Genomic DNA, 21,791 nt, shown 5'->3' on the forward strand with positions numbered 1-21,791 from the left:
CGTGGGTGGGTGTACAACGGGCACAAGCAAGATGTGAAGGTTTTCCTGGTCGATCTCGGAGATGACAGATGCCACAGGGTCCCCTTCTGTGTTACATTCTCTCATATTTTTCTGGGATTGCCTGGGGCAGGGTGGACAGCTCTTCCCCAGATCAGGTGTTAGGCCCTTCCCTATCCCCATCTCTATTCTCTACTCCACTAAGGAATGTTTCTAAAATCCCATCTTCATCCACTTAAGCATTTCCTCAATATTATTCTTAATTTTCTGATTGCATCTTTCCTAGTTTATTTGGAAAAAGAAATCGACTCCTACCTAAAGGTTGCTAACTAATATAAAGCATATTCCTGTCCTTGGGCTAATGTCTTTAGGACATTATGACACTAACCAGCTAGTACTCACGTGAGCTTTTTGTTGGCCGGGAAGAACCATAACGTCTCCACCAACAAGAAGCTATCATAGGCTAGAACTAAGAGAGCATGAAAAAGATTACCTAAAGATAACAAAATAAATGAGGGAACACTATGATTCTAAGCACATAATAAGTAGTCAAATATGTGCTGAGCAGATGAATAAACATATCTGTGTAAGGCTTTAAAAAGGATGAGCAAGGATGATAGTTCTCATAAAACAGTATTCCTAGATTTTTGTATTTCAAAGCCCAATAATTTGTTTTGTTTTGTTTTAATTTGGGGAAGAGAAATCAACACAGGATTAACTATCTTTTTATTTTGCCAAGTAAAGACATTTTAATAACACTATCATCTCTATCACCATCCTTTCATAAGATAATAGACCCTGTGGCACCAATAAAGAAGGAAGGGTACGATCACAGAATAAGGGACAGCCTTATAGGATGGGGGTCTTAGTTGTCCATTATAGAATCCCCTTCTAGCTAGTTTAAGCACAAAACAATGTATTATAGAATCTAGATGGTTCACAGAATCATTGGAAAGGCTGAAGGAACAGACTCTAAGTAGAACTTACCCAAACCACCCTACAGAACAATGCCACCAAGGAAGCTGCCAAGTCATGAAGATTCTGCCATAGCTGCTGGCTCCTGGACTACTACAGCTCCTCAAAATAAGCAGCAGCCTCATGCCCTGTTCAACTCTTCATGCTATTTAATGCCAAGTCAAGGTCCTCCATGAGTTCAGCTGATTGGCAGAAACTAAACCTATCTAGACCCCCGTTTTCCAGAGTCTGGGAAATGTAGCTTTAGTTTTCAGCCTCTGCAGTACAGGAAGTCACGTGGGGCTGGAGAAGGTATTAAGTCAGGTCATTACTGTCGGTGAGCTTTTGCTGCATTTTCATGAAACATGTCAAGGTCTGATCCTGGATTGCACAGGGATCAGAGGGATATCCTGAGTGATGTGTGCAGTCATACTCTATTGAGAAGATTCTGAAGGTCAGGGGAATAATACCAACACCTGCTGAAGGCGTGATTCTTCTTACGAAGAGATTTTGCTGCCTGGAGCCCCAGCATTAACCACACCCGAGCTGTAGTGGACATCTGTCATATCCATGGCTGTCCAAATATGGAGTAGCTTTTTCCATATTTGGGGATATTTGCATGTAATGAGTCCCACCCAGCTCCCCAATATTAATGTCAGAGTTCAAATTTCCAGACTCCTTTGCAGCTAGGATTTGGCATGCGATCTGGGCTCTGACAATCTGATGCCACACTTGAGATTGATCCAGAAATGGGGAGCACGAAGAAGTAGACAGTGCAGTGCATGGAGATTGCATTTTTGCCGACAGGGATGGCAGCGGAAACCTCAGCTTTCAGAGGCGGTATGAGGTCTGCTTCCCAACTTGGAAGTGGCGGTGGTAGTGGCAGGAGCAGCTGCAGTAAAGCTGAGTTTCTGAGATCTTGTACTCCATAGTGGCAGCCATAGTAATGCCAGTTTTCCCCCTTGGTCTGGTTTTACAGCACAGTTTGGGGCATCATTGCTGGAAACTATCTCAATTCTATTTCTTAGCCCTCCAAATGATTATTTATGTTTCAGGGTAAAATCTCCTGTGAGCCTCAGCCAGCCAGAGTGAATTCTGTTGTCAGTAGCCAAGAACCCACCTATATGCTGGATGAGCCAGGAACCCCTGAATCTAAATCTCCTGCCTCTCCACCATACACCATACAGCAGTGTGAGCCATTCATGCAGTAAGGGTGTCTACCTAGACCTCATTCCTCCAATTCCTTCTTGAGTTAGGTGTAGAGAGAGACAGAAGTGCCCTTCTCTCTGACTGCCACCATTCCAGAAGCTCCTACAGAACAAGAATGCTTTTCTTCACTGAATTTTTATCACCAATATATTGTGCAGGGCAAATGTCTGATGAATGAATGAATGAATGAATGAATGAATGAATGGCCAAGTACACTATAAAGTTATGCCTAGCTGGATCCATAATCTAGACCTGCACTGTCCATTACAATACCTTCTAGCCACGCTTGAAATGTGGCTAATGCAACTGAGGAACTAAATTTTATTTTATTACAATTCGTTTAAATTTTAAAATTTATACCTAATTTTACTGTTGGAAAACTTTTAGCTTATTTAACTTGTGTATGTAAATATACTTTTTCCGCTATAAATTTTATGAAAGCTAAATACAGATCAAATGTTTCCCGTGAACATTTAGCACATTTTTGATACAAATTGAGATGTGCGATAATTGTAAAACTACACACCAAATTCCAAACCCGTTATGAAAAAAAAGAATGTAAACTATGCCATTAATATTTTTTATATTGTTTACATGTGGAAATTACAATATTCTGGATATTTTAGGTTAAACAATATATGTTAAAACTGACTTCACCCCAAAGTAAATTTAAAAAATAGTAATAACTAAAAAAAGAAAAAAACTGACTTCACCTGTTTCTTTTTACATTTTTTGATGTGGTTACTAGAAATGTAGAATTAAATATGCGGCTTTCATTGTAGTTCTGTTGGACAGCATGGATCTGGAAGCTGGGTGAATGTCACTCAGCAGGCAGACGGGGTGCTGATGACACATGTCACCTCTGAGCACTGGAGCCTCTAATACTATAGACCAAGTCCTGACCTCTCCTGCTTACTTCCCCCCCAGCTCTAAACACAACAGGTTTAGGCATGGGCCTCTACAACATCTGTAAGAGCAGAAGTCATAAATTTGGAGTTTTTAGGGACCAGGCAGATTACCAACCAGGGAAAGGGCTGGCGGTAAGGCCACAAACAGTGGCCAAATGCTCTATTTAAGAGTAATACGCAAAGAAAAAAATTCCCAAGTGAATGCACACTGGGTCACCAGTGTGCCATCTCTGCCCAGCCCATGGAATGAAAAGGCCCTTGGAGAGCCTGGAACATGGTCACTTCGTTCCAAGGGTGAAGAGACTTAAGTCAAAGAGCTGAAAGCTATGCTAACGAGCGCTAGAGTCAGGGCTGAGAGCTGTCTCCTAATGAGCCCAGAACACGCCATTTCTCAGCTTTAGATACATGCCAATTAGGCTTGATTTGAGAAAGGCAGGATCCACCCAACAGAGATCAGGCAGCCTGCCACCTACTCCAAGATTTCCAAGCTTGCCTTTCCCGGCACTGCGAACCCATTCTGAGGAATTGCGGACCAGAAGGCATTCGTCCTATTACAGAAACCCTCGTGGCTTCTAGTCACAGTTCCAGAAGACGCAAAACTCTTAGAATGATTTGTTCCCGGGTAGGGAGGAACACAAAACAAAGATGCCTTTGGCTGGCTGGGAAGCAAGGAAGAGGATAGGAGAGAAAGGGAAAACCATGCTGGAACTAAAGGAGAGAAAGATGCTCTTAGCAGAACAACCCTGAGCCGAGTGCAGGGTGAGGAGACCGAGGCGCCAACCTGGAGTGTCTGGCAGCCCCTAGTGGGGTGGGACGACTATCGAGAAGGGTGGGAGAGGATGGATGGGGCTAGAGGAGGAGGGAAAGGGTGGAAGGGCCCCACTTGCTTCTAACACAAAGAGAAGTGAACCTTCCTGATTTTCCATGCTGTACCCAGACAAGTTTCATACCAGAAGCAAAATCTACAAAATGCTTCCTCCGACCTGCCCTCATTGGTACAATTTTACCAAATAAAACCATATCCACAACGAAATTTATCAATCTGAGTGAAATACAGTTAGTAACAAAGAAAGGCAATTTTCATATTTTATTATACAACATCGTTCATCATTGAAAAAAGCCTAACATTTTTTAATTAAAAACAGAAGTAATTGTTCAGTGCTGCTAGAGAAATTGCTCACCGGCCCTTGAAAATATTAACACCTGTTTGCAAACAAAAGCTTGCTCGAGTTGCGTCAAACCCTTTGTTCTCTTTTCAGGACTCATATATTAATCTCTTTTCTATACAGTGTCTAACACATAGTAGGTGCTGAATAAATATCTGTTGACTGGATGGGGTGTTCTTTAACTCCTATGCTTTATTTTTTAACCCTAAGCTGGATATTGACTCATGGGGTAAAGTCCCCATCTACCTATTCCTAGTGTAGCCCAGGGTCCTTCAATAGCCTTTGATACATAACGGTGGTTTAGAGACACTTGCCTGAGAGGAATGACTGAGGGTTTCAGAGAGAGAAAGAAACACACAAACACAGGCCCAATAATGAGGTAGAGATAAAAAGATGCTAAGACGTAGAGTAACAGATAGACTCAGGGGTGGAGGACTGCAAGAGACAGTGACAGCAAAATGAAGTCTGGGGGACTTAAACCTTACACAGTTTGAGATAACGAGATAAAAAGGTTGGGCAACAATGATAATCTTGAAGTTTCTTTCCAGCTTTGATATTTTATCACAGACATTATGGCAGAGAAAGGAAGACAAGGCAAGGATGGGAGGATAAAAAGACAAAGGAAGGCAAAGGAGACAGGTGGACAGCCAGCCAGGTATGACTGCCCGTCTTTAGATCTGGTCTTGAACCCCTGTGCTGCCCCACACACACACACACACCCACCCACAGGGTCCGGCTCCTTACTGCCTGAGCACTCCACGCTCACTCTTGGCTCCTTCTACTGTCAGTCTATTTGCCATCTCTCCCCTACTCACCCCCTAAAGATCTCTGAGCCACGCTTTGCATGCCCAGTCCTCTCTCCAACAAACTCCAAGAAGCTTTCTTACTGCTCCAGCCCATACTCAGCTCCCTCCCTTCTCAACTCCTAAAGCAGCACCGGTCATACCACACCCACATCCCGCAATCACAAGATACGATGTGTTGTTTCAGAGTTTGCCCTCAGCTCATAGGAGCGCATCTTGACTCCCACAAGTTAACTGCGGGCTTGTCAAGGCTCCAATAATTTCTCTCATATATTCCAGAATTCCCCATGATACCCAGTCCAATGCTGCGTATCACTAAGTGCTCAGTGAATACTTGTGGACCGACCAGTCCCCAGGGGGTGCCAACAGGGCAACTTAACAGTCCTTTGGTTTATTAAATCGTTTTCCAGAGGCTGGCCATTTGGGGCCATCTCCTGGGCTCCTGCGCCCCCTGCTGTCCAGGAAGGGATCTGCATGAGGAATCAAGCGAGTCCTAAGGGTGGTCCTGACGCTGGAAGAGTGGCAGTGGCACTCCAGCCTCACGGTGGCCCCAGGTACCGTCCAGGGGTTCCGATGAGGGTGGTGGGCAGAGCCAGGAGCAGCTCCTATGTTCTTCCTACGTGTCCAGGCCACCCCACGGCCTCCACGTGCCCAGAGTGCTGCAGACCGCCCCACCCCGCCCCACCCCGCCCCACCCTACCGGGGTTCTCAGAGCTTCTCGTCCAGCTCCAGCTCCAGGCCCTTGTTCTCCCAGGCGCCCCCGCGTAGTACGGGGGCTGGGCTACTGCCCAGGTAGTTCTGGATGACAGAGGCACAGTCCAGCCGCTCCATGAGGGTCATGAGATAGTGCAGCTCCTGCAAGCTGCCGTTCTGCTCCTCAAACAGCTCCAGGACGGCGGCTGCCGGGCTGCGCTGGCAGGACATGAATCTGGCGGAGCGGGATGAGAGGAGAGAAGAGGGAGGGACAATGCAGCGAGATCCATCCCCTCCCCCAAGCTCTGGTCCTCATCCTGCTGTTGCCTGCCTTCCGGGGGTACCCCAGGTAGTGGGAGGGCCCAGGACGGATACAGGAGATTGCACTGGCTCAAAGGCAACTCCTCCCTACGCCTCAGTTTCCTCTTCTTACACCGAGGGCTTGGATGAAAGGAACTTTAAGGTCCTGTAATTGTCCTATCTATGTCCCCTACCACAAGCATACTCTTCCCTCCTCCTTCCTCTCTCTCAGGCCACAACACGCTGCCCACCACTGGGGAAATAGTTGTTCTAAACCAGGCTTTTACCAAGACCCTCCCCTACGCGGAAACCTTCTAGTCTCTTTTACCCACTAACCAAACCCACACCCCTGACTTTCTGGAGAATCCACCACTCGGCCTCGCCCTGTTCTTTCTAACCTTTTGTACCTGCTCTCACCCTGAACCTGCCTTTTGCAGGCCTATCCCTTTCCCACTTTTCGCACTACTCCCCCAAACAGAACGGCTGATCCCCATTCCCCACCTCCTGAAGCCCTTTCTAATTCCCACTTCTCAGGAGGAGACCACTCGGCCCCCCTCGGTTCAGACTTCTGATCAGAAGTCTTTATTATTCTTGCTTTAGCTATTTTGTGCCTCTGTTTTCAACTGACAAGGCAATATTGGATACATACAATAAGGCACAAGGAACATTTGCCTTTATTTTGTTAAGCTCTCTGTATCCCTTACTGGAGTGTGAGCTCCTGGGGGCTGAGACCAATCATCTTGTGTCCCAAAGCTTAGCATAGTAGTAGGTACTGGATAAATGTTTAATAAATGGATGATTCAAAAATCCACCCTGTTTTCAGATGGGCCCAGCTCTAATCCCATCTCCTGGGGGAAGTCTTCCCTGACTACTGCACTCATAGTCTGGGTTCTGGGGCTTAGCTCAGTATTATTCTCCTACTGATTTCCTGTGACAGTGACCATGGCTGCAATGTCCCCATTATTGTTAACATTTATTGAATTAACATGTGCCAAGTGCTTCGCTACATGCTTTACACACATTATCTTATAGTCTGTCATTCTACCCCTCAGGGCACAGCATGTCAAGCACTCAGTATGTACCGAATGGCTTACATGTTAACTGACTCATTTTTAATGTTTATTGAGCACCTACTAGGAGCCAGGCATCATTCTAGGTACTGAGAATACAGTGATAAATAGAAAGAGCTGCCGTTTTATGGGGATTCGGGTGGGAGTAGTCATTCTCTACCTTTTACGTTGCTCCCTTATGCGGGGTCCTGAGAGCTCCCCTCCTCTCCCATCCTCAGACCTCGCCCCTCTTACCGAATCTTCATGCCGCAGAGCCCCAGGTGGGAGGCCAGTCGACGCCAGTCATTGCCCGTGATGCTGTTTGGCTCCAACAACATCTGCAGTTGCTCAAAGAGCTCAGGGGGCAACCTGAGGCCAGAGGAAAAGGTGTTCTCAGAGGAGAGGATCAAAGACACCCAGTCTGGTTCCTCCAAATGCATTTGCCCCAGAGGCACTGGGGTGGGAATCCCAAACACCCCCCATACCGCAGCACAAGCAACCCCCACCTCACCTATTGCATGGGGCAGGCTGGAAGACAGGGGGTGGCGCCGCCCAGGAATCTTCCTCTGACACCTGGAATCTGAGGATTTCCATGTACTTGGTTTCCAAGCCCTAGGCCAACGAAGGGGCCAGGAACACATTGGGGGATCATAAGTCATCCCCTGAGCAAGAAGCTGGGGAACCTGCCTCCATTCCTCATGTCTCTCCTTCCCCCTGTCACCCAGAGCCACTTTGCCAGGAGACTCAGCCCAACCCCACCCAGGACCCCCCACCCTCTGCTTCCCTGACCCTGGAACATTCAGGCTTAAGATTACCTACTGAGTCTGTGGGCCCCGGGATGTGAAGACCCTAAGACACCAGGAGAAGTCCTTTGTGGGGTTCTGGGGCAGCGGGGAGGTCACCCAAAAATAGAGACACTGAACTCAGGCACACTTGTCCCCTTCCCTCCATGCCTCCTTTCTTTGGTTTCCTCCTTCCCAAGTGACACCCCTGAGGGGTAGCTGCCTACTCTCCGCTAAGATGCCACCATGGTTCCCCTGATTTCTTCCTGTCTTCCCTTGGGAGATAACTCGCACCCTACTACTGAAGGCCCCCTTCCTGGTCACTCTCCACACTGATGATACACAACATTATCTGTCAGATGTCAATCATCAGCCTAGAAAGAAACCATTTCTCTTTGATGCCCAAGCTCCTCTGGGTTGAGAGAAGGGGTTAATATAAGGTTTGGTTCTTTTACCCTCCTACTGGATTCATCCATGGATAGACAAGAGAGCTTCAGGGATGAAGGGTAACTTGGAGGCCAGGTGCCATCTTCACCTGCTTGATTATGTAATTAGGGCTACACTTACTGGGCACCAGACCCCTCAACCACTTTGCCCAGGATGCCCCCCCAAGGCCCGCCCTTCCTCTGTCCTCAGCTCCAACTCACATCCTGGAAGGTGTGCATGGTGACAATGATCTCATTGGTTAGTGCCGAGCAGTCCTCGTTCTCATTGGCTACAAAAAGGAGAGGAATGACAGGTGAGAGAGGAGAAGGCCTGGGATAAGAGAGCAGGAAAAGTAAAAGGGGACTCTACAGTGAGGCTTTAGAAATCTGGAGAAGCTGGGCAGCGGGCTCCATCTTTCTCTGTGCAAAGATCTGCTGTGCTCCTCACCTTTAAAAGGTCTGAGCGCATGGCAGAATGAGGAGCTGCAGAACTCCAGGGTGACCAGGAAGGGAGAGGAGAGGAGAGGAGGGAAAAGGGGGGGGAGGGGAGGGGAGGGAAGGGGAAGGGAGAGGAGAGGAGAGGAGGGAAAAGGGGGGGGAGGGGAGGGGAGGGGAGGGGAGGGGAGAGGAGAGGAGAGGAGAGGAGAAGACAGGAGGGGAGAGGAGGGGAGGGGAGGGGGAGGGGAGGGGAGGGGGAGGGGAGGGGAGGGGAGGGCACAAGGTGGACTCGGGCTCCTGGACTACCTGCTTTTCTCCGGAAGCAGAAGGAGCGAAAGGGACACTTTCCGTGCCAGATGTGGAGATGCGGAACCAGCTGGCAACTGCTTTCGTCCACATTCTCCCAACCTGGGGAGGGGGCAGAGAGCAGAGGGTCTCAGAGCGCAGGGCCTTCTACAAGTGTGTAAGGCGCCTGCTCTGTGGCAGGCGCTGTGCAGGTGCTGTCGTGAGGGACGAAGAAGGGCCAAGTCAGGAGGCTGTCTCAAGTGAATGGGAGTCCCCAGAGCCTGGGCAGGGGACCCCAGGGGAGGTCTTCTTCCTACCATCACACACTCCCTACACACACACAGCACCCAGACCCTCCACCATGGCCTCCTTCCCTCCAACCCCCCACCCGCTCGCACACTACCCCCAGAAGCAGCCATGCATGTGTGCCCTGTCCACACCCACACAGATGCCCTAGCCCCAGGGGCAATGCCCATAGCCCATGCCACAAAGAGGGCCCAAGCAGAGAAGACTGAGACTCCTCCTCTGACACCAGCTCCATCCAGGTGAATTAATAAATCCTTCCCTCCCTCCTGGGAATACCACACCTCTCCTCCCCTCCTCCCACCCTGTCCTCCCATGGAGGGACCAGGGCTGATGGAGCCACAGAGGGAGGAAGTGGGCAGAGCCTGGGGGATCCTGGAGGCAGCAGCAGAAAACAGAGGGGCCCCTTGAAGATGCTGCCTGCCCAGGAGTCTCCGTAAAAATCTTAAGGTTCCCAGATTTCCACCCCAGCGGGAGGCCTGGACCCATCCCTCTAGTGATGCTCCCTATTGCCTTGTTCCCCGGCTCCTGCCTCCCTCACCTTCGGAGATGTACTTGAGCTTCAGGTACTGGTCCCCTCGGGCCCCAGTGAAGTCAAAGAGCTGGCAGGGCCCACGCAGACGCCCGCCGTGGGGCTGCTCATTGGTCATTGCCCACTGCAGGGCACAGGGCGTATTGTTGAGGAAGTAGACGCGCAGCTGCAGGTGAGACTGCCCTGGTGCCAGCGGTGAGCAGAACACGGCCAGCTGCAGCCATTTGCGAGCTTCGTGGCCCGCTGGTGCCTCCAGCACACAGGTGTAGAGGCTACGGAGTAGATGGGAGATGGTGGCCAGGACAGGGCAGGGGGAGGCTGGGACACCGGCACACCAGCCACCCAGCTCCTGCTATGCCAGAGAACTCTGTGGGGGCCCCCCAACGAGCCAAGGAGACAGTCCAGGGAGTGTATGGGGGGAACTGGGGAGTGGGGAGGTGGCAAGAGGACAAAAAGTGAGTCCCATGCAGTGGCCATCACAGAGTGGGGAGAAGAGCCAGCAAATATTCTCTGGCTTGGGAGACAGGGAAGGTGGACTCAGGGCCACCATGCTTTGGAGGGTCCCACAGATGGCTGGCCCTGCTCTGCTTAATGGGTGGCAAGGAGAATGAGAGGAAGTAGGGTCCAAGATCCTAGGAAAACAGAGCTAAGGACAGATAGGAAATGGGATGGTGTCTTAGAGAACTGGACGAAACAAACTGCCCCGGACAGCTGGGACAATCCTGAACAGGTGCCCAGGCCATAGACAGACAACGTTAGAGAGACAACGATGGAGAGGGGACAGGCTCCCTCTAGACCGACGGCTGGGGTTGAGTCAGCAGACAGCTGGGGTTGACCCTTGCAGACAGGCAAAGAGACCAAGTGGGGGCCGGGGGTGATGTGTGGTCCTGGACAGCTTTGGTGTGAAACAAGCTGCTGTAGATACTAGGACAGTGGGATCGAGAAGGGACATGAGGGAATAAGGGATTTGCAGGCCATCTGGGACAGATAAAGGGACGGATGAGGATGACGACGAGGTGAGGATGAGACAGACAGAGAAAATGGGCAGGAAGGACAGGCCGATGGGCTCGTGTCTACCTGAAGTGGGAGAGCTCGATGCGACACTCGTCCAGGGACGTGTGGACGCCTGACTGCGCCAGGGGCTCCCATGCCTTAGCATCGAGCAGGTTGGTGTTGCTGCTGAAGACGCGGGCATGTCTGCGCTGCTGGGCACAGTGCTTGAACGTGAGGGTGCAGGGCTTCAGGAAGGAGGCCCCATGGGGGCCACACGCCACCACGGGGCTCACCAGCCCCTGGGCTTGGGACAATGACGGGGCGTCTGACAGGTCCCACACCAAGATCAGTGACACCCGCTCCTGGCGGCCCACAGTCACGGCACCTGGGGAGACAGAGAGCTGAGATGGGCCTGGCAGGGGAAGCCGGGCCAGAGTGGGAGGGGAAGTGGGGCAGGAGCCAGGAGACGGGGTGCACACACAGCAAGACAGTATGGAAGGAAGGAGAGCATGACGACTGTGAGCTGGCCGGTGGTGACATCCTGGGCAAGTCACCGCCTTCCTTCCAGGGCGGCCGCTAGCCCGTGCAGGGCCTGTATGAATTTGTAAAAGGTGCTCTTCCTCCAGATACGATTTTCCTTTATTAGAGGGTTGTCATAACATATTGTTCATTAGAACAAGGCACTTGACTTCTAACTGCCAGGAAGTTGTCATAAAAATACATCCATTTTTGGAGTCAATAAAGTCACAATAAAAATATAAACAATGTTCAAAATTATGAAGATGTCTATGAATGATGATCCTTTCAGTGTGGATCCCTGGTCCAATGCACAATCTGAACAACTAGCGTGTTCCCCTGAAAATAAGACCGGGTCTTACATTAATTTTTGCTCTAAAAGACACATGAGGGCTTCTTTTCAGGGGATGTCTTATTTTTTTCATGTACAACAATCTATATTTATTCAAATACAGTCATGTCCTCTTCTGGAACATCGTCCTAACGTACGAAATGCGTCCGTCTGGCTGAGGATCTTAACTGGGGCTTATTTTCAGGGAAACACGGTACATGCTGAGAAGGGAGCTGGGCACTCTTACCTGGAGGGATATGCAGAGAGATGCCCGTATCCTGGAGTATCAGGCAGCCGCCACGGTGATCCACCTCTCGAGCCGAAAACACCAACAGTTTGTGCATCAGCTGACGAATGACGGTCTGGCCCTGAGTGGGCGTGTGCAGTTCCTCGTAGAAGGCAACCACCTCCGGTGGGCACTGCCTTGAGGATTCACTTTCTGGTAGGGGAACGGGCTCAGACACTGGCTCCTCTTGGCTCTCCAGGTTCCAGCGGGCCCGCAGCAGCCAGCGAGGACAGTGCCATCGCAGGCACTGGACCAGAAGGAGCACACTCGCCACCGGAACCCCCACCAGCAGCAGGAACTGGGTGGGTTGGAAAGAACTCTCATGGAAGCACATCCGCCTGGTTGCTTGATGCGGCCAGCTCGCCTGCACCCTACCAGCCAATGGCCAATGGCAGGAGGAAAAAAGAGTTCACTGCCAGGCTAAGCCTTTTGAATGTCATGGAGGCCAAGACTTGGCTTTCAAGTGGCTGCAATGAGGGAGCACTTGTCTTTATTCCAGTGCAGCCAGATCAGTGCCTTGTCCAGAGAGCTTCACCTATTTATCTCTTTCTCGAGAACCTACCGTAACTCCTCAGGATTTAAACGTCAAATTAAACTCTCCTGAGGCAGAAAGAGCTTGGAGTTAGAGTCAGAGGATGTGAATTCAAGTGCCACCTTGGCCACTGGCTGAGTGAGCTTGTCACATTGCTTAAGACGCCTCCGTTTCCTCATCTGTGAAAATATCTACCTTGATCTACATGTGCCGCTATAGAAAAATCTTTCAGTGGAAAAGCAAGTCACAGAGAGCTAGACATCCTCTGATCTCATTAACGTAATAACAAAACTATATACAAATATAGATACATATTTATGGGTATATCTATGTAAATTATACTGAAAAGTCTGGAGTAGTGCTGTGCAATAAAAATATAATGTGAGCTACATATATAATTTTGAACCTTCTAGGGGCCACATTAAAAAACGTAAAAAGAAACAGGAGAAGTTTATTTTACTAACATTTTCTTTCACCCAATATATTCAAAATGGCATCCTTCTGACAGGTAAGCAATATAAAATTATTGATGAGATCTCTTACGTTCCTGTTTCACACTAAGTCTTTGAACTCCGTGTGTATTTTACACTTAACAGCACATATCGCTATTAGGACTTGGTCTATTTCAATTGCTCAGTCGCCACATGTGCTAATGATTCCTGTCTTGGACTTGCAGGTCTGGGAAACACACCCCAAACTATTCCCATTGGTCATTACTGAAAGAGATGAGAAGTTGGGAGGGTGGAAGGTGTGAACCAGGACTTCCAATTTTCTTAAACTCTCTTTTTTCTGTAGCCTTTGAATGTTTCACACCAGGCATGTGTTTTATATTAACTTTGCAATTCTTTACAAAGGCTATTATTACAAGTGGGAAAAAGATTACCTCTCAGAGAGATTGCGAGGATGGCGTGAGATCATACGAAAAGCATTTGTGATGATAAAGCACTGTCCAAATATGCTTGTTTATTTATGCCCCTCCTTCTGCCAGAAAGGTCGGAAGGGAGCTCGCAGGGATACGTGAAATATAACATGAGTAACCAAAGTTAAAAGTGGAGGCAAAAAGAGAAAGAAAAACAAAGGTGGGGGCCTCCAGTGAGGCTGGAATGAGGCAGGGCAAAGCAGACACTGACCACCTGCTCACCTGGCTACCAACCAGGGACCTCGGACTGGGACCTGGGCCTTCCAGCAGCTTCCTGCACAGATGTCAGCTCCTCCTGAGGCCCTCCAGAACCTACTGCCTCCTCCTCCTCCTTTCCCCCTCCCTTAATTTCCAACACCCTATACTCCCACCAGATTGGGCTTCTCGTGAATTCTCACCTCTGGCTTTTGTTCATGCTGTTCTCTTTCGCCCGTCACCTGCACTCCCCACCTGCCTCATCCCCCCCCCCCAGGACCCCTTCTGCTCCATAGGCCTCCCCACGCCTCCACCCTCCCCTCAGCTCACCAGCCCTTGACAGTCTCACGCCTCTGAAATCTCTCTCCACTGCCGTCCTACCATACTGAGTAGCTCTTGATGATATGCTGCCGCGTGTGGTTTTCCCACCCAAATGAACATTTTCTGAGCACCTATTGGGTACCAGGCACTGTGGGAAGTTCAGTCCTGCCAAAAATGGCATCTTATTTGGCTCTCAAGTCCAGGAGGGAACGGGACCCGTTTGATCCATGGTTGATTCACTAGGGTCTGCAGTTGAAAAGCTTCTGGCATCCATTTCTCCCCACTCCCTTCACTCAAACCATCCTTCGCGTGCTGAGGCCTTGACCCAGCTTCCTGGTCCTTCCCTGCCCACCTGCGTCCTTCCTTCCTCGGAACCCATACAGCCTAAGCCCCCTTCCTAGTTCCTTCCAGACAGGGGCAGAAACTCCTCTGTATCCTCAGGGTTGACGACTGGGGCGGGATCTGTCTCCCCATCTCCTGTCTGAAAATGGAGACTGGAAGGGGAGGCTAGGCATTGTTCCCTTTGCCTTAGAACCCAACCGTGCAGACAGAGCAGCAGGCCCCTTACAGGGCACACGAGTGAAGTAGTGAGTTGGCAATGCCCCAAATCGGATGGAATGGGGTTGGAGCAGCAAGCTTCCCTTTGCGTCCCATCCATGCCCTTGGGTTCTTCCACATTAAAGAGAACTGGAACAATAAGAGCTAACATTCACGGGGCTTTACTCTGCACCAGGGTGTTACAGCCCTCTAAGAGCACTCTCTCATTGGATCCTTATAGTAGCCTTTGAACTAGGTGTTATTTTTATTTACATTTCACAGATAAGAAAGCCAAGTTTTCTCTCCACAGTTAGGATGGATGAGAGATTATTAAACTATAACCGAGGCAGAAGGATGAGCAGGGATAGCAAGGACTTCTAGAAATACCCCTTTCTCTCCCTGCCCCTTCTTTTTCCCCGGGTCTCTTCCTTTCCTCTGCTAGAGGAAATGAAGTTGGAAAAGAAAGAAACAAAAATAAAGTAAAAAGACATATAAGGAACGAAAGGCACATCCTTGGGTCTGCAGTGAGTGACACACGCCCCTCCCCCAGCCCACCAAGACACCAGAGGCAGGGGATGGGCCAGCTAATGTGAAAAAAAGGAGGGGCTCTGCTCTGTTTCCTGAGCAATCACCTTCCTGGGGCCTCCAAAGGCCAGAGTCCAAATCCCCTCTACTCCATTAGGTGGCACAGCAGAGTCTCCTTGCCCAGACCCCCAGCCTGGAGCAGTTGGTATGTAAGGCTCCCCGAAGCCCTGCTGGGCCCTTGACATGAAGCCCAATCACTACCTGGCCTGGAGCAGCTCCTCCCCCAGCTCAGCCCCTCTTCTCCCAGGCTGACAGCTCTCTCCAGGCTGCCTTGGTCCTCACTCCATCCTCCCCCTGCCCCCAGGAGGGAGAAGGGTCCCGAATGGACAGCATGGCAACCAGCTCACTGTAGACGGGAGCTTCTCAACCCCAGGCCCGCCTTCTTATTACCTGGCCCCCAGTGTGTCTTGCCCCAGACCCCAGATCATCCTGGGTAGCGGTTCCCCAAGCTGAGGGTCCTTTAGAATGCTGCCATTACCTGTCCCTAGGGAGTCACCTCTAGCATAAAGATCCATGCTCCTGTTGCACACTCCTTTGAGGAAACTCTCCAACCGGCTCCCACGTCACTGGTTCTTACCATGCCTATTCAACCCTGATAGGCCTCCAGTTATTGAAGGACACAAAAAGTATCAGATGAATGAGTCCAAACCTCAGTCATAGGACGCATTCATCTGCATAGCACACATGTCCACAGTGCGTAGAATCATGCCCCTGGTCCTCACACCCACTGGGCAGTGGCCCTCTCCCAAGCCCCTTCTTCCTGTCCTCCCTGGCCCCATTGCAATGCCCACCCCAAGCCCAGCGGCCCCAGCGGCACGCTCACCTTGCTGTGCAGGTGCTCCCAGACGCCGCCGGTTTATCCCGGAACAGTAGTTCCTTCCCTGACAAACAGAGAGGCCAGCCAGACCCTGTCACCAGGCCAGCAGACAAGTGCAGGTGGGTGGGGAATCCAGCAGGTGTGGCCTGGCGCTTCCTGGCAGTCCTGCCTCCCATAGAATCCTGTTGGCAAAGTCCAGCCAACGTGAGGGAGGAACCAAGAATCCCCGAGGTCAGTGGACATGCTAGTGTAGGTCTGGAAGGGAAGGGACAGAGAGCAGACAACCTCTGTACAGGTGTAGGCAGCCCCTAGGTACAGATGAAAGCCCTCCCTACAGTGCCCTCTACTGGGGAGTGGCTGGTCCCAGCCAGATGCTATTGAAATGGCAGAAGGTAAGAGGTGGGAATCCTAACCAGAGCCTCTCAAACTATAAAGGGCACATGCACCACCAAGGGATCTTCAAATGTGGGTTCTGGTCCCATACGTCTGGGGTGGGGTCTGAGATGCTGCATGTCTGAGAAGCTCCCAGGTGCTGCCAGTGGGCCAGTCCAGGGAGCGTAGTATCTAGTTCCACCCCATTCCTGCGGAGATGACAGAGCAGGCACTGACAGGGATAATGAGTCACATCTTGCTGGTGGCACTGGGCTGTACCCATATCTGCTCCCTACCCAGTGCTCTTTTCCCTGCCCACACTCACAGCTGGCAGGAACACTGCCCCTTGGGGGAGAACTGGACTTAGGGCCATTTCCCAGCCTAAGTCCTTCCTTCGAAACTCTGCCTAGGAAAGATGGTGCCACTGGAATGAAAGCGCCCTGTGAAAAAGGGCTTCTTTGTTTTTTAGGTGTTTGTAGCCTCAGCTCCTGGCACAGCCTGATGCATAGCAGGTGTTCAATAAAGACTTGTGGAATGAATGAGGGGACCAGCTGAGAGAGAAGGAGACACACTGGATCGAGACTGCCAGCACTGGACCCAGGTGACCCACCTGTCACTGTGTAATCTTAGGCGAGTCACTCAACCTCTGCACTTTCACTCATCTGTCAGGCGCAGATAATCAGATCTACCTTGCGAGGGTAATCCTTGTCATTACGGAGCTAATAAATATAAAGTGCTCAGCACAAAATGGGTGCTTAATAAGTGGTAGCTGTTATCTCCATGATCTGGTCTTCGGCAGTCGAGGAACCATGGTGAACTCCCCTCGTCCTCCAGTTATTATTTCTCATGGAAAATAAGTAACTGCCGGGGCGGCCAGATGGCTCAGTTGGTTAGAGTGCGAGCTCTCAACAACAAGGTTGCCAGTTCGATTTGGTGGGCAGCGCCCCCTGCAACTGAAGATTGAAAACGGCAACTGGACTTAGAGCTGAGCTGCGCCCTCCATAACTAGATTGAAGGACAATGACTTGGAGCTGATGGACCCTGGAAAAACTCATTGTTCCTCAATATTCCGCAATAAAAATTTAAAAAAGTAACTGCCGCTGCTTTCATCTCAGTTTATGGTTCTCTTTTCCTTGATTGCAACCCCTCCCCTCCTGCTGCTGCCTTCCCAAGGGTGGAGGAGAAAGGTTGGGATAAATACCTCTCAGGGTCCCACAAATGAAGAGATGAGCAAAGAAACAGCAGAAAGCAGCCAACCTGGGAAGGAAGGGGACCTCAAGGCAGAGGTGTTCAGAACTTTGATGGGGACGAAGAAGGGAGATGTTAGTCTTTGCTGGACAAAGCTCTGTCTGGGTCACACAGAAGGCTGCCTTCTCCTCTGAGTCAGAAAGTTCTAGGGGGTTGTAAAAGATCTGTCAAGCTTGCCTTCCAAGACAGCAAGGACCACGGCAACTAACAGGCTATCACCAGGAGCTGTGTCCGTGTTTTATGAACTCACTTCCAAAGTTGGTTCTTGTTTCACTGGGAGACAACTCCAGTTACAGGAAGGTTCTGGAGAAATCTTAGGGCCCTACCACCCCTGCAGACACACAGTTTCACGGGGTGCAGAGACCACAGAATGCAGAATTGTCTCTCAGCCTGGAATGCACTGTCTCAAGCGGTCTGGTTCTCACGGTGCCAAAGCCTCAACCATCCATCAAGGAGCCCCTCCGGAAGTCAGGGCTAGTAGACTAGGGGCTCCCTGCTGAGAGATGCCTTCAGGGCCATGCAGGCAGCAAGCTGGGCTCCCCAGACAATGTCACCACCCTAGTCATTGGAGAAAGGCAGGCCGGCTGGGAGCCCTGCTCCACCCTTCTCCCCGTCCCCCACGCCCCTCTGCCTTCCACACATCTTATATCATCGGGCACCCAGTCTGGGAGCTGTGCTGCCTGAGGTAAGGGGAACATGGGCCTAAGAAGAAGGAGGCACGGGGAACGGTTGAAAACAGGAGAAAAGAGGATGGGGAGTGGGGGGGACAGGAGGGGGGCCTCCGACACTGGATAGGAAAATAGAAAACACGGAGACAGAGAGCTAGGAAGGCAGAAGACAGAGAGTGAGGAACAAAGAAAAGAAACAAAAGGATGCACAGTCAGGCAGGCTGCTCAGCCTGTCCCTGGAACTTCCTGACACATGCGTAGTCAGGGGCCCTTAACAGGAAAGGATGAAGTAAGCAGTCACTCCAGGGCACTGAGAATAACCACCTTTTTTTCTTGCCTTCCAATCCTATCAATCATAGGGAGGAAAATGAAATATCATGCCTATATGAGAAGAATGAAACTGGGTGGGGGTCTTGGTTGGAGGAAGGTCTGTGCCTCATCCCACATGGGAATGACATGCAAAGCAACATGCAAATGAGTATGGCAGCTTCTTACTAGAAAAAATCAGGTGGTTGTTTCCTTGAAAAGTCAGGCCCCAAGAAATCCGGGTACGTGTGTTTGCAGCCCTGGGGCATCCTCTTCTCTCTCAGCTGGAAGTGGGGAGATGTAGGGGGAGCCTCCCCCAGCCCATGAGGAGAAGATGACACCTAAGCCTTCAGAGAAAGGAAGCCACAGTGTCACTAGGCTGAGTTTGCCTTCAGGCAGGAGCTCAGGCTGGGTGGGCCCCTGGCGTTGGCCAGTCTGGTACAGTGAGATAAGCCTGGGGCGGGTGGACTGGCCCCACTGTTGACTAGAAAAGACCCCCAGGGATCTCTGACTCCTGCCTTCTGAACACGGTCCTTCCTGGTGAGTTCTGTCCGTTCCGTTGAGTTCAGTCTAAGGCACCATCCCCGTTGTGGGTCTGTTTGTACCTGGCCAAGTGCCACCTATAGAAAGTAGAAAAGACGGTCATACGTGAACCTGAGCTCCAGGATTCAGATACAGCTCGGGGGGAGGGGCCTTTCACTCAGAAGCCGTTACCGAAACCAGATAGCATCCTCCAAGTACCTAGAGAGGTGTGGGCGAAGTAAGTCCACGGAAGCCAGAAAAGAGGCACGGCAGTACCGGCTCACAGGAGCAGGACAGGAGGTGCCCGGCACAGGAGACGGCCTCTATGCCTAGGCCTCCCATGGGGGGAGGGGGATCGTGACAGGGAACAGTGTCAGGGAGGAGGAAGAGCACACACACGGAAAGGATTAAGGGGAAGCCTCACCATCCACACGCTCTCTGTCCCCCAGGTTTGCCTCCTCGAGGAGAATGTGGCCTCAAGGGGCCATCTTTGTGGCCCTGCCCCATCTGGGGCCCCTCCTGGTCTGGCTGCTCGCCCCTCAGCGGATGGCTGGTTGGTGTGACAGCCCGAGAAAGCTGTCCTGGTGCCCACCCCACAAAGTCTTGTTGCTTGTGTGGACGGCCATCTATTCTGTCATGGGGTGAGCACCCATTTTTCACGCCATGGCCCGGATACCCACTGGGGTGGAAACGAGTCCCTACCTGAACTACTGCTGCACATTGACCTGCAAAACGACCCCATCGTGCCTCTTATGATGGGTCCCTTCTGGGCCTGCCTAGGATTCGGCCAGCCCTCTTCTTCCACCGTCTCCGAGTCCCCCCCGCCCCCTCTCCCACCTCGCCATGCTCAACTGCCCCCACCATCTCCCCTCGCCCAGCTGTCAAATGATGCCGAGACCCACTTGCTCCCATTTCAGCCCATAGTGTTCCCTGTTTGCAACCGGGAGTCCTGATGTCAGAGGGCTTCCTCCGTTTGCCATGGAACATCCTCCCTCTGAGCGTTTCTACCACTATCTCTCCACAGCTATGCCTCCTACCTGGTGTGGAAGGACCTGGGAGGGGGCTTTGGGCGGCCCCTGGCCCTTCCTCTTGGCCTCTATGCTGTGCAGCTCACCATCAGCTGGACCGTCCTGATTCTCTTCTTCGCAGCCCATGCCCCTGGTCTGGTAAGGTGCCCAGTGCTCAGCAGTGGAAGTAGTGTAGGAGCAGATGCGACCACCAGGCCCCCAGAAGTACACAACCTACCACGTTTCCCCGAAAATAAGACCTAGCGGACCGTCAGCTCTAATGTGTCTTTTGGAGCAAAAATTAATAAGACCCGGTCTTATTTTACTATAATATAGGGCAGGGTATAATATAATATAACATAACATAACGTAACATAACATAACATAATATAATATAATACCGGGTCTCATATCATATAATATGATATAAGATCGGGTCTTATATAACATAAGTCTGGTCTTATATTAATTTTTGCTCCAAAAGATGCATTAGAGCTGATGGTCCGGCTAGGTCTTATTTTCGGGGAAACACGGTAGCAGATCAGTCAGCAGCAGGCAGGTAACAGGTGAGCAGACTTCTCTGAGCTCTGGTGTAATGCATAGAGCTGCACGCGTTTGGCTCACAGGGTCCCAGGTGCTGCAGAAAGGTGGGGGGCCTGGTCCTGAGCGCAGCCTGTCTGACCACCCTGCCCCCGGCCCAGGCCCTGCCGCCCCTACTGCTGCTCTACGGTCTGGTGGTGAGCACGGCGCTGATCTGGCACCCCATCAACAAGCTGGCTGCCCTGCTCGTGCTGCCCTACCTGGCCTGGCTCACAGTGACCACTTCCATCACCTACCGCCTGTGGAGGGACAGCCTTTGTCCAGAGCACCAGCCTCAGCCCGTGGGAGAGAAGAGCGACTGAGGCACCGGGGCACAGGAGACGAGGAGGAGGAAGGCCAGGGCAGAGGTGGGGGGACGGCAGGCAGGCTGTGGGGCTCGGGTGGGGAGGCGGGGGAGGTGGCCAGCGACGGATGAGTCCCTAAGCGTGATTCCCCACAATGTGGCCACTATCCTGGGTCCCCTAGAGCCAATTTTCATTAGAATTCAGAGAAATGGGAAAGAGAAAGGAAATTTATTTTGCACTGAATATAAATTAATAAATCCTGGGTTCATAAACATTAATTTATTAATATCAATGAATAAAATCCTGTTACTAACTTTGAGGGTATGACATGAAGTGTGTGTGTGTGTGAGTGTGTGAGATTGAGGGCCGCAGAGTGGGAACAGAAGTGTCTGTGCATGCGTGGAAGTGAGCACGTGAATGGGCAAATGAATGTTTGGACACATGTATGAGGCAGGCTGACACATCATCTCTACGCCACTCACGTGCCCTCCCGGATCTGGCCAAACAAGGTAGGACTCAGGTTTTTAATTACCTGAAAAACGAAATCTTTTTGAAAAATCACATAAAAGCAAAACAGAAAAGTAGATAAAGTGAAAAAAGGATAATAATTTTACATGTCAAGTTTATTATATATTACATTACTTATGTATTATATTATGTAATATTAACTTTATTTAATTAGCTTATTTTAATTACTATGTCATATTGATAACCGTGTTTAATATATAATATGGTTATATGATATATTATACATTATATGCCATACTAAGGCCTTATATGATTAATATAAGTAATATTATAGATCATTTTTATTTTTGTTTTCATGTACTCTTATACTATTAGTTTCTTGCATCAATTAATAATTACTGTAATAAGAAAAAATGTTGAAAAAAGATGTAAGCCTCATG

The 21,791-nt window shown here is 50.5% G+C and overlaps 2 protein-coding genes across 3 annotated transcripts; one reads left to right on the forward strand and one right to left on the reverse strand.

Moving 5' to 3' along the window:
- Window positions 1-5,719: 5,719 nt before the first annotated feature.
- UNC5CL (unc-5 family C-terminal like) lies at window positions 5,720-16,159 on the reverse strand. The gene is made up of 9 exons (XM_033103595.1): window positions 15,883-16,159; window positions 11,932-12,341; window positions 10,922-11,222; window positions 9,854-10,116; window positions 9,031-9,132; window positions 8,509-8,576; window positions 7,591-7,691; window positions 7,335-7,448; window positions 5,720-5,965 (listed from the first exon to the last, which is right to left on the reverse strand). Exons 1-9 carry the CDS (start codon window positions 16,050-16,052, stop codon window positions 5,746-5,748), a joined length of 1,749 nt encoding a protein of 582 aa, XP_032959486.1. The 5' UTR covers window positions 16,053-16,159; the 3' UTR covers window positions 5,720-5,745.
- Window positions 16,160-18,133: 1,974 nt separating this feature from the next.
- Window positions 18,134-21,456, forward strand: TSPO2 (translocator protein 2). 2 transcript variants are annotated; one of them, XM_033102848.1, is made up of 4 exons: window positions 18,134-18,181; window positions 19,442-19,633; window positions 20,017-20,158; window positions 20,701-21,455. In XM_033102848.1, the coding sequence occupies exons 2-4, from the start codon at window positions 19,461-19,463 to the stop codon at window positions 20,899-20,901; spliced, it is 516 nt and encodes a 171-aa protein (XP_032958739.1). In that variant the 5' UTR covers window positions 18,134-18,181; window positions 19,442-19,460; the 3' UTR covers window positions 20,902-21,455. The 2 variants fall into 2 exon arrangements, with proteins under 2 accessions (XP_032958739.1, XP_032958740.1); XM_033102849.1 differs by lacking the exon at window positions 18,134-18,181 and adding an exon at window positions 18,899-19,010 and having other exon boundaries at window positions 20,701-21,456.
- The last annotated feature ends 335 nt before the right edge of the window (window positions 21,457-21,791 follow it).

Source organism: Rhinolophus ferrumequinum, chromosome 3, assembly GCF_004115265.2.
Source record: "Rhinolophus ferrumequinum isolate MPI-CBG mRhiFer1 chromosome 3, mRhiFer1_v1.p, whole genome shotgun sequence".
NCBI classification, from domain to species: Eukaryota; Metazoa; Chordata; class Mammalia; order Chiroptera; family Rhinolophidae; genus Rhinolophus; species Rhinolophus ferrumequinum.